The sequence below is a fragment of the Lampetra fluviatilis genome, chromosome 64 (assembly GCF_964198595.1).
Source record: "Lampetra fluviatilis chromosome 64, kcLamFluv1.1, whole genome shotgun sequence".
In the NCBI taxonomy this organism is placed as follows: Eukaryota; Metazoa; Chordata; class Hyperoartia; order Petromyzontiformes; family Petromyzontidae; genus Lampetra; species Lampetra fluviatilis.
The window spans coordinates 2,538,237-2,554,677 of NC_136338.1; the positions used below are offsets into that span (position 1 = coordinate 2,538,237).

General features: G+C 52.2%; 1 protein-coding gene across 17 annotated transcripts in view; it reads left to right on the forward strand.

Moving 5' to 3' along the window:
• CSDE1 (cold shock domain containing E1) overlaps window positions 1–16,441 on the forward strand; it is a 49,003-nt gene that overhangs the window by 20,629 nt on the left and 11,933 nt on the right. For 2 of the 17 annotated variants that reach the window (XM_078882185.1, XM_078882176.1), the window contains 10 exons: window positions 5,439–5,528; window positions 6,278–6,409; window positions 7,727–7,824; window positions 8,467–8,560; window positions 9,323–9,451; window positions 10,264–10,389; window positions 11,214–11,426; window positions 12,614–12,787; window positions 13,953–14,108; window positions 14,606–14,617. In XM_078882185.1, coding sequence (XP_078738311.1) covers window positions 5,439–5,528; window positions 6,278–6,409; window positions 7,727–7,824; window positions 8,467–8,560; window positions 9,323–9,451; window positions 10,264–10,389; window positions 11,214–11,426; window positions 12,614–12,787; window positions 13,953–14,108; window positions 14,606–14,617 — 1,224 coding nt within the window. The remainder of the gene's footprint in view (window positions 1–5,438; window positions 5,529–6,277; window positions 6,410–7,726; window positions 7,825–8,466; window positions 8,561–9,322; window positions 9,452–10,263; window positions 10,390–11,213; window positions 11,427–12,613; window positions 12,788–13,952; window positions 14,109–14,605; window positions 14,618–16,441) is intronic. The other 15 variants (XM_078882177.1, XM_078882182.1, XM_078882183.1 and 12 more) reach the window with 13 other exon arrangements.

Below are 16,441 nucleotides of genomic sequence, written 5' to 3' on the forward strand. Positions count from 1 at the left end.
GGCCGGAGCGGCCTTCAATAGGGCGAGTCAACCTTGGGGGGAGCCCCAAAACAGGGTTAATAAATCACTCCCAAGGTGCGGCTACTCCCAACCCTTTTCCAAGACCGACTGGCCAGCTTGAGCGGGTCGCGGTGCACGATAAGGCATCGCGTGTCATCCATCGTCCACGCTCAAGGGGAGCAACCGGTGGCTCCCGTCGCTCTTGTCGTCCCCCGCCCCGCCCCCACCGAGCCAGCGTTGGAAATTCCACATTCCCTTGAAAGGGGGCGGCCGCCACTCCCACCCGATGTCTGCGTAGGACGGTCGGTCGAGCGGTAATCATTTTGGCCACCGTAAAATTATTAGGAGGGACGTTGCTCTAAACCGTGGTGGCGCAGGGCTCGCTCGAGGTTTTTCAGTCCCAGCATCCCTCCCCCGCATCCCTCCCCCGCGTGATCGTTCCGACGACGGCGAGTCCCCGCCGCCCCTTCCGACAAGCAAAGCCAGCCAGCGTCGGGACTGGAGATGAGTGAAAGTAAAACGGATTTGTTTTTTTTCTTCTTTTCACGTTAGCTAATTTTACTTGCTGTAAACTCGTGAACAATCTTCTTGTTTATAAGTTTAGCAACGCTTCCCTTGTTGAACTGTAACACATTCCATAACGCTGATGTTATGGGCATATAAATGCAGTGCATTGCTGTGCTTCCAACTTACGGAACCGGTCCACTCGTAACCAGAGGGCTGCCCGTAGAATATATCCTTATTTATGAGTTTTAACAATTCTGCTTCCCTTTCATTGTTGAACCGTAACACAATCCGTGACACTGATCGTACAATTAAATATTGAGTTCTGAGATACAAACAAAACCGACTTGCGAATGGGAATCGGGAACGCAACCCCGTTCGTAAGTCGAGGAGTACATGAGTATACAAATATAGTCCTCGAGTTACGACGGTCCCACTTACGATATTTCGATCTTACGACGACGATACGACAAAATTGTTAAATATTTTAAATTCCGCGCGGCAGGCAAACGCAGCAGCGTACGAGGTACGATGCTGTACGTTGGGACGCTGCTGGGATGTACGCATCTCCCGCCTCGCGTGATGCAGATAGGATTGTTTCCTGAAAAAACTTTCTATTAAATTGCAGTTCATATAGGTGGGCTAAGAATTGACTTTTGTTTTTTTTTACTTTACATTTCACTGTGCAATACAATATTGTAATTAAAATACATGCAGTATATAGTTTATACAGTACGGAACTGTAAATTTCTCTGTTTTGATAAATTATCACCGTTCTTTAAGACTCCTGGGCAGGCTAGGCCATCTTCGACTTACGATATTGTTGACTTACGATGGGGTCGTCGTAACGCATCTCCATCGTTAGTAGAGGACTGCCTGTATATTTCCTTCCAAGGCCCCATCACTACTACAGACATCATTGCCACCACTATCACTGCTATCACCATCACTGCCATCACAGCCAATCTTCCTTCATAGACCCTACCAGATTATCCAGCACCTCCAATCTCCCCCCTTGCCTCTGATTAGCACGGTTTGTGCTACGTACGGTCCGAAAGAAGTTGAACATACAGTTGATCGGCAATTATCGATTATCCTGCTGCTTCCAAAATTACCGGGTGGTCCTGGGCCGATTCAGCGAAACTGCTCCAAAGGCTGTAACCAAGCCCGGCAATCGGCACTGTGCGTGTCAAAAAAAGTAGCTATGCTTGATTATCAGTGTTAAATATTATATACACTACATTATACACTACATACAACAACTTAATGAAAATTCTGCACGTACATACATTAGCCCATGCAGAGTCTTCGAGATTAGAGCGGTAAGTACGGTACAGTAAAACACGGTAACTTTTAAAAGTAGTATATATTTATTTTTGTCTTTGTATGTTCATGCCAATTTCACGTGGTGAACAAATTTAAAACCTTCTTGGTTCTTTCGGTAAAGTCGCGTAGAAGGGAAATAATAAAATAAAACATAATAAAATAGGGATTCATCTTCTTGGTTCTTTCGGTAAAGTCACATAATAAAATAATAAAAAGAAAACATAATAAAATAAAATAATAAAAATAAAACAATAAAATAAATGTCTTTTTTTATGTAAATTTTTTATTATTTTATTATTTCCCTTCTAATAAAATAATACAAATAAAACATAATAAAATAAATTTATTTTATTATGTTTTATTTTAAAATAAGCGATATTTTTTTTTAACATCGATGATGTGATTTTCCGGTGTTTTAGCACACGGTGCTATTTCTGTAGAATCAGCGGTTCTTGTAGGCCGGTATCGAGGCTGTGGGTCACTGCCGACGTTGGCTGGAGGGTCGCGCCAACTTGATACGATCCACCGCCGTTCGATGTTTAGATCGGCGACGATCGTGGCGTCGCTGGCTTTTTTTTTCCCCGCCGCGCCGTGATTGTCCCGATGCTCGTTTTTTTCTTCCCGCAATGTTTTTTTTTTTATCCGCAGGTAATACATTTGTGAAATGATGAACATGCTCATGAAATGTGTTCATAAATGCCCCCCCACACCCCCCCACCCCATACACATTGTTGGTTCGTTTTTGGTTTTACTTTTTGTCTTTGCCAATTTCATAACCTCATCCCCCCCCTCCCCCACCTTCTGTTTTCCTTCCTATGTCTTTCTATCTCGCCGTTATTATTTGTACGACTTGTTATCTATAACGCTTGTTCACCTGGGAAAGCCTCACATGTTGCCCAAGCTCCCCGTTATTAAGATGCGTTCAGACAATTGATGAGACCTTTTATGCACGCGGGAGGAAACCGAAATGCCACCCTCCAAAGAAAACCTACGCTTGTGCGATGGTGCAACGCTCTCCCGTGCAGACGGGAGAGATGATTTGCTACTCCATAACTTCGCTTGTACCAATTCTAGATTTGAAGTTTTCGTAACTTGCAAGGATTCATCCTCTTTGGTTTTTTCGGTAAAGTCACGTAGGTAAAAAATTAAATAAATTAACTCGCGACGTTTTCGGAAGCAACACAAGCCTCCGTCGTCAGGTGTAACAGCAATTTTACTGGAGCAGTTACACCTGATGACGGAGGCTTGTGTTGCTTCCAAAACATCGTGATTTAATTTAAAAAAAAATTTTTACCTACGTGACTTTACCGAAAAAACCAGAGTATGATTCGCTTGTACCACTTTCTCCTGGCCGCCATCCACCGCCGTTTTGGCTGTCGCCTCTCTGGCTGTTGTCATGCGATCATGCGGAGCGTTGGCGCCAATGGTTGGTGGATCGCGTAGAGATTTGCGAACTCGCCCGTGCGGAGGCTTTTTTCGGCGTATGGCAGCCGGGGTTTTCCTGTCGGAATTACTCGGATTTCCTCCCACGCAAGCACGCAACGTGAAATAATTTTTGGTGTAGGCCAAACAATTCCAAAGACATTGCACGTATTATCGCATCATGTTTTGCTTGCACGTTCACCAACAGAAAGTATGTGTGTGGTTAATGCAGTACTTGATTCCTTGCAAAAAGATCTATTCAATTTGGTGTTTGAACATCTTAACACCGCCGTTTTTTATTGCCAGAAATGGGTAAAAACCTCGATTTAAAGCTTTCGTGACTGCAGGGATTCATCTTCTTGGTTCTTTCGGTAAAGTCACGTAGAAGGGAAATAATAAAATAATAAAAATAAAACATAATAAAATAATTCTCACGACGTTTCGGCCACAACGCAAGCAGCCGTCCTCAGGTGGAGAACAGGTCTGTCGAGGTCTGTCGAGAAGACAGAGTCTGAATGGTATTCAGACTCTGTCTTCTCGACAGACCTGTTCTCCACTTGAGGACGGCTGCTTGCGTTGTGGCCGAAACGTCGTGAGAATTAATTTATTATGGTTTAATTTTACTATTTCCATTCTACGTGACTTTACCAAAAGAACCAAGAAGGGGTAAAAGCCTGTTCTTATATTTCATACTTAGATACTGGCAAAAAGGTCCAATTCTCTCTTTGCTCACCCCGAGCTCTCAATGCTCTGATACGTGCATCGTCTTCGTGCCGTTCGCCCTTTTGCCGTTGAGACGAGGCCCTAAAGAAGGCTGCCTCTGGTGTAGGCCAATCATCAGTTGGTGTACGAGTAACAGACTTTGATTCCTTGGCGTTTGGACATTTTAACACCTCCGGTTTTACTGCCAGAAAAAGGGTAAAAAAAAACCTATTATTGTTTTTCATTCTAAGACACGTTCGTTACGAGAAGACGCAACCTAAGAAGTGGGACCGCTCTCGTCTGATAGATGCACGCCCGGGGCTGTTTGTGTGTCTCTCCGACCGGCACACGCGTGTTTTTTTTGTTGTGTTGGAGCCGCGTTAGAAACGAGTAAGAGAAACAATGCACGCGTGTGGATTTACGTAGCCCCTTTCCAACGCGCGTTTGGTCTTCGTATTTGTAGGCGGTCCGAAAAAGCCGACGGACGGGGGTTAGCTTCGAGTTCCGGGACACCCTTTGCACGCTTGCAAACGTGCCCGCTGCTCGTTCACCCGGTTTGTGTATTTGCGTTTTTTTGAGGGGAAGGGGGGGGGAGCATTTGGCGTGATGAATTTGGCCGGTTTTTCCGACATTCGTAAAATAACGGCAACGCAACTTTCGCGGCAAAGTTTGGTTCCGTTATTGGTATTGTTTCTACGAGATTTATCGTGACCTCTCCCCCATCTCCCCCCCCACCCACCCCATCGTGTGACTGACAGACAGAGGTAAACGCATAAATGCTTGGTCAACTGCGGGTTTGGACAGCGCTGAATAAACTCTCATCGACATCGCGGTCAGATGCGCCGCCGCCGTTGACATCGGCGTTGCGTTCGTAAGCGTAGGGGGCTCCCCGACCCGAGTTTGGTTTCCTTCAAAATCTTGACTGACTCTTGGACAAATTTGGGACACACACAAGCCTGGGTGCGTATCTACAACAGGGTCATAAATAACGAAACGTACGGATCGTTTGTTACCGCTGTGAAATGGAAAAGTGTTTTTGTTTCGTCCCATCAACCCCTTGCTTTAATGAGACTTGGGGAATCGAAAGTGGGGGGCTGGGTTTTTCCCCCACGATTGTTTCCAACGGAGGCGGCCCTTCCATTTGGAGTGCGGGGGGAGATGGTGGCGCTTTGATTTCGTGACGCACGTCAACTTTCGCCGATCGAGAGCTTAATTTTACCTTTTTGGGTTGCGTCTTGCCTTCGTGTCTTTTTAGCGCGTTTCGACTCTAATCGCAGAAGCGTCGGTCGAAACGCAATAGCGAATTCGATCAGTCCCCCCCGCCCGTCGGTCGGTCAGCCGGCCGGCCGTCTGCGTGTGCGCGTGCGCAGCGATGGGTTGGCTAGATTACCGGCTGGGTGTACCGCCTGTGTGACTGGTGTTTTGTGTTGTTTGTGGCCGTGTGGCGGTGGTTGCGGTGGCGACGACGGCGGTGGCGGCATTAGGTGGTGGCAGCCATCCCGTCCGTCGGGGGCAAGGAAGGGTGCGGTGTCGGCGCGCTGCACAAGGGCAGCGTTTGCTATGAGCGCAACGGGGTGAGGATACCGGCGCGATGATTTCGATGGTAACCATGACGACGGTAACCGTGACGACGACGATTACGATGACGACGGTGATGAGTATAGCGACGACGGAACATCGCGCGGTCGACGGAGAGGAAAACCAAAACGCGAACGCTCTGTCGACGTTTAAAGTTTCGCCCGTAGAGGAACGCTTTCGTGAACGTACGCCTCTACCGTATTGTCCCCGTATTGAGCGCGCGCTTGCGAGGTATAATGATAGTTGCACGCTCGCCGGTTCGGTTGCAGTGTTCTCACGATTGTAAGGCTCGAACCCTCCCCCCTCCCCCCCAGACGTATTCCCGGCGTCATTAACATTAGACAAGTCGCACACCAACGACCTAGCGCGGTTGACAGCGTGCGGTGCGAAACCAAGTTCTACGTACAGACGTGTGCACCTACCAACTCGTAAGGCGCTCCGCCAAGTGGTATGCCCGCATCTTATAATATGGAAAATAGGGTTAACATTGAGCATGAAATTGGGTATTCTGTTTTTGTCAACTCGCTGAATATCCTGAAGGTGATGCAGGAAGGAGTGCTCCTAGCACTCGCGTTCATCGCTAGCCCCACCGCAAACTAAAACTTTAAACTATTTAAATTTTTCTAGGTAAGGCCCACTGGAGCTCTATAGCTCTGTAGCAAATATTAGCTCAACAAAGTGGCTTATCATGTGGAAATGTATATCAGCCAAATACTCTAAATGCACGTTGTTTCTAAATGTGGAGGGAAAAACCGGAGGACCCGGAGAAAAGTCTACGCGACCACTGGGAGAGAGAGAGAGACACGCAAACTCCAGATATACAGCAGCAGGCGTCAGGGTCGGGAGCGAACCCACGCCCTCCTGCATTCCCGGCGAGGTAGTTAACATCTCGGCACCGCGACGCCTCGCCGAATTGTGATTGTGCCGAGGAGAGACGCGGGGCGGCGTTGTTGTTGCCGCCACTCGTCGTTGCTGCGATGTCACGAAAAGTGCCGGCGTTGATGTCATCGGCGCACGAGCAAAGCGTGAGCGTCGGCGACGATGAGGGCCGTCGCGTCTTGTTTGTTCGCACGGCATCGGCTAAAACGTCACGAACCAGCCCCCAGCTGCCTTTTTACCACCCTCGGATAATTTAACGGCCTTTTAAAGTTCCCCGCGCGTCCACCTGAACGGCTTCTGCAATGTGCCGCCGCTCAAATTCGCAACAACGTTGGCACCTCGCCCGGCCGCTCCTGGGTTCGCGCTCTATCGTTCGCTCGTCCCCCGCCCGCGAGCCAGTTACCGGCAATTCCACGTTCCCTTTGAAAGGGGGGAATTGGCGCATTTATTTCCCCGCAGGGAGTGGGTAATCGTTTTATCGAACCCAAACAATGGCGGGGGTGGAATCGAGGGGTCATGTGGACGCCCAACCGGCAATTGAACTCGCGACCTTGCAGCGAGTGGAGCGTTGTAACCACAGGTCCACCGTGCGGCCTTAGTTACTGTTGGTGGACAAGGCAGGTTCCAACCACCCCCCCCCCCCCCAGCCAATCCGTGGGCATTCTATCCCCCGACAAATGATCGTTCTTCAAGGCGAAGAAGCTAACGGTTGAAAGCTGTTCAACGCGTTAGCCGCGTCCCGTCTTGTCGATTTGTAAGGAGAGAGGAGGGGGAGTGGTGGTGGTCACGATAACTCTTGTAAAGTCGATCCAACGTCGGCAGAATTTTAATGTAAAGCTGTGTCGCTTGCCGAGGACTTGTTATACGAGAGACCCGGAAAGGAAATAATCGCAGGGTTACTTGCCCCAAAACTTTGCCAATTACGACGACGACGACGACAGAAAACCGGCGCTCAAAGTTCTCGGCTTGCTCGGCCAAGGCGACAATTTCCCGTGCGACGTCGCCCAGTCCGCGCGCCTCGAAGCGTAACGTTACGATCGCCAATTAAATACTTTGCGCGGACAAACGCCTGTTGGAAAGAGTTGCGAAATCCACGATTTTTCTTACTTTGTTTACATACACGTAATATACATTTGATAGAAGTATCGCGTGAACTTGTGCGGGCTGGAGGGGATGTGTTGGGCGGTGGCGGTGGGAAGTGTTTGCCGAGGCTGGCGGCTGTGTGGAAACTCGCTCGTCGCTTCAAAAACGTCGCGGTTCCCCCCCCTCCCATTCCGCCCTCCCCGCCCTCCCTGCCACCTCGTCGCGACGGTAGGAGGTGTTCTACCTGAACTTCTCGTGCGACGACGTGGAGGACGCCATCGATATGGAAGTGGGAGATAAGGTCTCCTTCACCGTGGCCACGAACAAGCCGTAAGCACCGGGCACCCGACACGCACACACACACGCATATCGACAAACACCGGCACTCACACACACGCACAACGACAAACACCTGCGCACACACACACCGACAAACACCGACATGCACACACACAGGCAATGACAAAACCGGCACGCACACACACACGCACACCGACATGCACCGGCACGCGCACACAGCACTGGGCACCCAACATAGACACAAAGACAAAGTTCCCTTGTATAGCCTGAACAGACTGTTGGGGCAAGTGCTGTTAGCGAGCAGCACCTATGAAGGCCGGCACGGCGCACGAGGGGGTGGGTGGCCAACACCACGCCCAGCCGCCTTTGTCTCTCCCAGTGGTGATGTTTACACACCCCACACAGGTACTCATTCGAGGCCGAGTCGACCTAGGGGAGATGTTAACCAGCCGTCGATTCCATAAACAAAGCAATCACTGTCGCCTGCTAACTTGGGTGACCGTAACCAGGCAACTAATCTGAGCTCCGTGCGTTCTTCCCCGTTTGCTCCCCACGTTTTCCCCCCCACCTCCACCACCCCCGATCTCTTCCCCACCCACACCTCGTCGTCACCACCACCACCTCGAACCACAACGGCGTGCGCCTTCCTAACGGTCGCGTTCATCCCTGGAGCGTGGGGAGCAGCGGGTTCATGAGCGCCAGCGGCGTGAAGCTCATGGAGCGCAAGCGCCCCGACCGCTTCCAGGGCGTCGTGTGCGCCATGAAGGTACGTCTTGCCGCGGCAACGCTGGCGACACCCACACGGCACCGTCGCCGGTGCCGCCACCGCCGCCGTTTCCGTCTCGCGGGGGCGGCAGTGGCTGAGCGACACCACCACGGTGGTGTGGGGAGAGGAGGGGGTTGCGTGAAGGGGGCAAGACCAGCAGGTGGGGCTGATTTGTTCTTGCGCGTGGTGATGGCAGCAAGCAGCAGCGCTGTCTTGTGGTTCAGGAGGTCAATGCCAGTGCTGGTCATGCTGCTGCTGCTGCTGCCACGACGAGAGGGATCTGTGTCGCTGGGTAAAAGTGCAGCTCCTTTTATTTTTCTTACGAACACAATGATTCGATTTTTGGGGGTTTTGCCACTCATTAATTTTATGCCAAAGTTAATACTTTTTGCAATTTTACGCAATAAAATAACAGATGCGGCCCTCGGGGCGTGCTACTGACTGACGTCACTTCTCGTTAGCCCCGCCCCCTGGCCCTGCTTGGCCCTGAGCCAGATTTAGACGTTTGGAGGACAGCAGCAGCTTGTCACGGTTTGGTTCTGGCTCGATTCCGCATAGAGCCAGTGGAAAAAGCCGCCACCCCCACCCGCGCTGGCTTTGCTCGCATGTGCCGGTGGAAATAGGTGGGGGTTGGGGCGGCGGTTTGGGGGGCTGGGATTAGGGGGGGGGGGGGCGGTCGTGGGGTCGTGAGTGTGCGCGCGAGATGCTCGTCGCTGGACCTCGCACACACGGGCCCCTTGCCGGCTTCTCCGCGTCGCTCAGGAGACGTTTGGATTCATCGAGCGAGGGGACCAGGTGAAGGAGATCTTCTTCCACTACAGCGAGTACAAGGGCAACCTGGAGACCCTGCAGCCTGGGGACGACGTGGAGTTCAGCATCCAGGATCGCAACGTGAGTGGCTCCGTCGTGCGGGTGGGGCGGACGGTTGGGCGGGAGAGTCACGATGAGTGTTGGTAGGAGATGGTAGATGAATGAGTGAGCGATTTAGAGGGTGCGTGGTTGAGTGGGTGGGTGTGAAAGCGAATGTTTGAGAGATAGGAGGAGGGGGGGGGTGGATGAGTGAGTGGGGGAAGAGGGTGGGTGATTTTGTTGTCCTTCCCCCGCACCTCCGATTAGCACAGTTGGCTATGTACGGTGTGAAAGAAGTTCTACATACATTGAGTGGAAGAGGGGGTGAGTGGGAGGAAAGGGTGGGAGAGACAGGGTGGATGAGTGGCTGAGTGGGTGAATCGGAGGGGGAGAGGTGGGTTAAGTGGTTTGGAGACTGAGTGGGTAGGTGAATTCGTGGGTACTTTAGCTTGAGTAGTTGTTGGAGAGTGGTTGAATTAATGACTGAGCGGGTGAGTGTGAATGTGAGTGAGCGTGTGGATGATTGAATGAGTGAGTGGCAAGGTGAGCACGATAGTTCAGCCGTGTAAACCGTAATGCCCATCACAACCGTTCTCAATCCACTACCGGACGGAAGCTGCCTTCCCCTTCCAGCGACTTGGAATGTCTCGTGGCAATATCCCAGTTCATCACCCTACCCCACGGCCCCTTCATCCAAACCAACCACCACGTCAGGCAGCCCCCTGTGGCCACAGCCGGGACGATACCGAACCCCCGGCACTCGCAAAAACCGGGCCGGCACCACCGTCGAGGCGGTCACACGTGTACCGCTTGAAACGGCGCGGAGTCACCGCCTTTGTCTTTCATCCCGGCAGAACAAAGAGGTGGCGACGGACATCCGACTGCTGCCGGAGGGCACGGTGATCTTCGAGGACATCAGCATCGAGCGCTTCAAGGGCGAGGTGCTGTGCGTGCTGCCCAAGGCGCCCAGCAAGAACCTGGTGCGTTCTCCCGCAAGGGGTCGTGCTGCTGTTGCCTCGCTTGTTTGGCTTTGTGTGTTGCGTGCGTGTGAACTTATTGTCGCACCGTACGTATCCAACCGCACGAAGCAGAGGTTGTGGGGGAATGGCAACAAACTATGGGTCTGTGTGTGAGTCTATGGGTTTTTGTGTGAGTGTCTCTGTGAGTCTATGGGTTTCTGTGTGAGTATATGGCTCTCTGTGTGAGTCTGTGGGTCTCTGTGCGAGTCTGTGGGTCTCTGTGTGAGTCTATGGGTTTATGTGTGAGTGTCTCTGTGAGTCTGTGGGTCTCTGTGAGTCTATGGGTCTCTGTGTGAGTCTATGGGTCTCTGCGAGTCTGTGGGTCTCTGTGTGAGTCTATGGGTTTCCGTGTGAGTCTATGGGTCTCCGTGTGAGTTTATGGGTCTCTGTGTGAGTCTATGGGTCTCTGTGAGTCTATGGGTCTCTCTGAGTCTATGTATGCGTGTATGTTGAACTTCTTTACAACCGGACGTAGGCAACCATGCTAATAAGATGTTGCGTGTGAAGGACAATAAACTCTTAACTAGACCACCACTTTTAATAACTACCCCACTTATTATCTCAACCACTATCATCTTATGTACAATTTTATAATTGTTGTAAAGCTCCTGGGATTAAAGCGCCGCTATATAAATCTACAGAAGGTAAGAACGAGAGCGAGGGAGAGAGACACGCAAACTCCCAAATATACAGCAGGCGTCAGGGTCGCGATCGAACCCACGGACCTCCTGCGCGCCAGGCGAGGTAGTCAACGTCTCGCCCCCACCACGCTGTGCCGCACGCAGTCTGACCCCTTGCCGGGCCGGATCCACATGGAGTTCCCGACGGCGCGGGACCTCCCGTACGGCGAGAAGGACACGCGCACCAAGGTGACGCTGCTGCCGGGGGACCAGGTGGAGTTCAGCATCTCGACGGACCGGCGCGACGGGCTGGAGCGTGCCACCACCATCACCTTGATGTCAGAGACCTTCACCGCCTCCGACGAAAAGAGAGAAGTGGTGAGCGTTTTTTTTTGCGTGCGGCGAATCCACCCCCGTCCCCCCCGTCCCCGTCCCCCACGGAGGTTTGATTTTGCCGCTCAAGACCGACGAGTGGAGAGAGTTTGAACCGGTCCGAGGCCTTTCCCTTAGGTCGACTTGGTCCTTTAAAAAAAAAAGTACGGGAACTCCTAAACTTACGAACGAGTTAGGTTACAGAGGTCTGTTTGTAAGTCGATTTGATCGTAAGTCCAAACTTTACTCCTGTTGATGCCAAAGGTGTTGTACGGCGTGTACACTCAACACGGGGGAAGACTTTAAAGGTGTTATAATCTTCTGTAGGTGTAGATGCCGCTGGTTCTTCACGTTCTGCAGATGTAGATGCCGCTGGTTCTTCACGTTCTGCAGATGTAGATGCCACTGGTTCTTCACGTTCTGCAGATGTAGATGCCACTGGTTCTTCACGTTCTGCAGATGTAGACGCCACTGGTTCTTCACGTTCTGCAGATGTAGATGCCACTGGTTCTTCACGTTCTGCAGATGTAGATGCCGCTGGTTCTTCACGTTCTGCAGATGTAGATGCCACTGGTTCTTCACGTTCTGCAGATGTAGATGCCACTGGTTCTTCACGTTCTGCAGATGTAGATGCCATCGACATCTGCAGAACATGAAGAAGCATTGGCATCTCCATCTGGTTCTTCACATGAAGAGCCAGTTGCATCTACCGCCATCTCTATTGCACGGTGGTCGAATTCACGACTCTCGGTCCGAACGGGCGACTGACATACAGGACAGGCTTGTTCGTATCTCTGAAAGTTCGTAAGTCGATGAGTCCCTGTGCTTGGTGCGGTGTACGCAAATAATCGGCACTGGGGGAGACGGAGGGCGTTGTGTTGGTGGCCACCCCCCACCCCACTTCCTGTGTATCCGTTGCAGCCTTCGTAGGTGCTCGCTGCCGCCACTTGGCCCAACGGTCTGTTAAAGGCTATACGGGGGATCTTTTTCTTTGTGCGGGCGTGGTGTTGGCCGCACACCGCCACTTGCAAGCTTGGGAGAGACGCTCTCCTAGCACGACCGCAAAATCTGCGCGCACGGTGGCCTTGCTAAGCGCTCGCTCGCTCACGGCGCGGGGACGGTAAGACCGAACGTCGTTTTCTCGTTGTCGGTATCGTCGTCGGTGTCGTCGTCTTCGTTGGATCGCGCCGCAGGGCGTGGTGGCGGCCCTCCGTGACGGCTTTGGCTTCATCAAGTGCGTGGAGCGGGAGCAGCGCATGTTCTTCCACTACAGCGAGGTGATGGACGACCCGCAAGCCCTGCGCATCTCCGACGAAGTCGAGTTCACCGTCATCCCGGTACGCACGGGCGAGCGGGCGGGCGGGCAGGTGAGTGGGCCGGCAAGTGTGTGCGGAGCGAGCGAGCGGGCGGGTGAGCGGGCGGGCGGATGAGCGAAGTCGGTAAGTAGGCAGGCAGGCAGGAAGGCGAGTGTGTGAGTGTGTTGGTAAGTGAGCTGGCTGGTTGGCAAACGAGCGAGTGGGTGAGTGAGCGGGGAGTTGAGCGAGTTGGTTAAAGAGCGAGCGGATGGATGAGCTGGTTGGCGGACGAGCTAGTGGACGGAGGAGTGAGTTGGTGAGCGAGAAGAGGGGGAGGAGCAGCGTTTGCTTGGATTTGCTCTCGAATACCGGACTTGTTAGGATTCGTCAACGCGTGGAATCGTTTGAGTTAAAAATCAACGATTCGCTGATGGAAACATCAAATTCTTAGATTGGTCAGTGGAGTAAGAATCTTTATCCAATTCAGAATATTTACTTCCGGAGGAGGAACCCGATGAGCCGTAACAAAGCTCTTTTGTTACGGCTCATGGTGTAAATGCTTACCCCGAGCTCTCATACTCTGATGGTGCGTTGTCTTTGAGTTGTGCGCCTTTTGGCGTCATCTGGCCCAACACCATGTGAGACTAGGCTCTAAGGAAAGCTGTCTCGGGTGTGGACCAATCAACTTCAAGGACAGTGCACATTATCAGAGTTATGTTTTTTGTTTGCATTATGACTGCAGGTATTGTGGTCTATGCAAACATGACTCCTTGTAAAAAAGGTGTCATTTTTGTTGCCAGATAGAAGGGTAAAAAACCAATTATATTTTTTACTGGCAAATGAGGTTCCAATGGTGTAAAAGAATAGGAAGCAAAAGTAGAGGGAAGGTAAATGAGGTGAGGGGGGGGGGGCGAGCTTGTGATGTCGAGTAAGGGGGGGCGGGGGGGGGTGTGGGCGGTCAGCAAGGATCAGCGCTTCTCATGGCTACGGTGATGCGTACGACGTCGCCGAACTGAACAAAACCCTGCCGTTGGAATTGTCACGCGATGAGCGGTCGATCGTTCCTTGGCCCCTGTGAGCGTGTGGCGCGATTGTCAGGACCACGCGTTTGACTCCCCCTCCCCCAGCCCAGCACGTTCGACCCCCCCCCCCCCCACCCCAGCACGTTTGACCTCCCTCCGTGCGTTTGAACCCCCGCGATTTTGACCCCTTCGCCCCCTTTGTCCCCGCCGATCAGGACGCGATGCTGCCGCAACGGAACCACGCGGTGCGGATCCGGCGCCTGCCCAAGGGCTCGGTGTCGTTCAGCACCCGCCTGGACGAGCGCTACGTGGGGGTTGTGGAGCGCGAGGCCATCGGAGCCGCCCCCAGCCCCTCCAAGGCCAAGGAGAAGGTGAGATACCCCCCCCCACCACCATCCAACCTCGTAGTCTTATTGCTGATCACAACCGGTACCACCGACAGCCACTGTTGTTCGTTGCCACCGCCGCCACTGCTTTCACCGTGACGGTAGTTCACCGTGACGGTAGTTCACCGCCACCACCGCAGGTGCTGTCAACCGCTACCATCGTCACCGTCGGTGCCGTCGTCGCAAACAGTCGTCACCAACCGTCGCCAGCGCCATCAAAACCACGACCCCAAACCCCCCAATCACCGGCAGTGCTGCATCATCGCAACCGCTTGGGTCGTTACTTTCCGCGCGCGTTCGTTCACCACGGTTACGCTCGTTGTCCTTCCCCACTTGTTGTCGTCGGTTATTATCATCCTCCTCTTCCTCTGTGTTTTCATCTACCACCGCTGCCTGCGTCAGTGCAGTGACTTTTTATTTTTCTTCTTCTCCCCTCCCCACGCCGCGCACGCATGCGCACTCGCGCGCTTGTTTCGCCGCAGAAGAGGGAGCGGGTACGTCCGTGTTGGGCTGCACTTGCATGGTCCCCACCCCCCCACCGCCCCCGCTAACCCCATCCCCACTGCGGTGTTCCATCCTTGCCACGCACGCAGAACTCGCCCCTCGCCTAAGCACGCTAACGATGATTATTTTTTGGTTACGCATCAGACCCACGTGTTAAAAGCGAGCGGGCCCTTGCCAAGGATAGCATCTGGCAGCTCGCTGACACTGCTGACGAGATGACGGATGTCGAACACGGGACCCCCGCGGGGGCGGAGAGAGAGGGAGGGGTTAGAGAAATTAGCATGTCAATGAGTGGCACGGTGCAAAAGCTTGAAAAAAGAGGAGACAGGGAGAGAGACACACTGAATTAAATAACCTAGCAAAATTTCGAAATGTCACGAAAGCTCCAAATTAAGTTTTCTTTCGCTAAAGTCACGTAGAAGGGAAATAATCAAATGATAAAAATATTAAACATCATGTGGGAAATCCACGGCAAGAAAATGTTCTTGCTGTGGATTTCACACCCGATGATGATTGCTTGTGTTGCGGTCGAAACGTCGTGAGAATTTTTATTGTTTTATATTTGTATTATTTTATTATTTCCCTTCTACGTGACTTTACCGAAAGAACCAAGAATATGAATCCCTGCAGTCTCCTGACCATTTTTTCAGGATGGGACCATGCTCCATTGGCCCATCAAACCCCGGTTAACTAAGTGACCATTCATCCACCTCTATACCCGTTGGAGAGAGAGAGAGGCGGGGGGGGGGTGCTTTGACAAATTGAATGCCCTATAACAAGACATTTGACTGCTTGGAATTGACCAGTGCTTTTCCTCAATTAGCGACTGCCTTCCCTGCGCTTTTGTTTATGCTGGTGCGTTGTGTAAAGCGTGCTCGCATGAAATCACACACGCGCGTGTGTGTGTGTGCACGCTTGTGTGTGTGTGTGTTTATCCACCGCACCTTCTCATAACTTCACTGTGTTATTATTATTTACGTTTTAATTGTTACAAATTCAGATTCACGGTCTTTTCTTGCTGAACAGCCAAACTTTCCAAAGTCCATCTCGTATATATATTTATTTTTTTTAAACATGGCCAATAATTCCACGCAGTGACCAATCGGCCGTGCTGGAACTGCGGTGGCCTGTGGTCTCCATGTGCTGTGTCACTCCACAGGCAATTGACAGCCACGCCGAACCGAATCGCTTCAGGAAAACCTCACGCCCCCCTCCCCCCCCACTGGGTAGTGTTAGCAGAACAACGGCTGTGAACCGCCGGGCTAAACGACATGAAGCTCGGAACATTTTCAAGTGGAGGTAAATCATTGATAGAGGGTACGGGCCCGGTGGTTCGTTTATTCTCGTCGCTCCCGATTGAAAGGTCTCCCCGCCGGGGCGGTTTTTGTCCAAACTCTTTTTTGGCCTGCCACCCAGCACCTCTCGATCGATGCAAATATTCCCGCGGACCCCCAACCCACCCCGCGTGACAAAACGCATTCACTTCTCTCTCTAAATACCAGAAATACAAAGTTATTCATATTGCCGGAACAGAAACACTTTTTTGTGTAATGCAGCTACGTGGTTTTTGTTGAGAAGTGGGGGGGGGGCCCAGTTTGTGAAATTGCGCGAGGGTGAAATCGGGATTCGAGTTTCCCAAAGAAGGTTCCGGCACATGGAGACCAGAACTTGGGAGGACATCGCGCCGGACAGCGCCGCGGTTACAACCCGAACTCGCATCGGAGCAGAGAGAAAGAGAGAGCGAGAGAAAGGGAGAATGAGAGGAAGGGAGAGAGAGAGAGCGAGAGAGAGAGCAAGCCGCACGGCAGAACGGC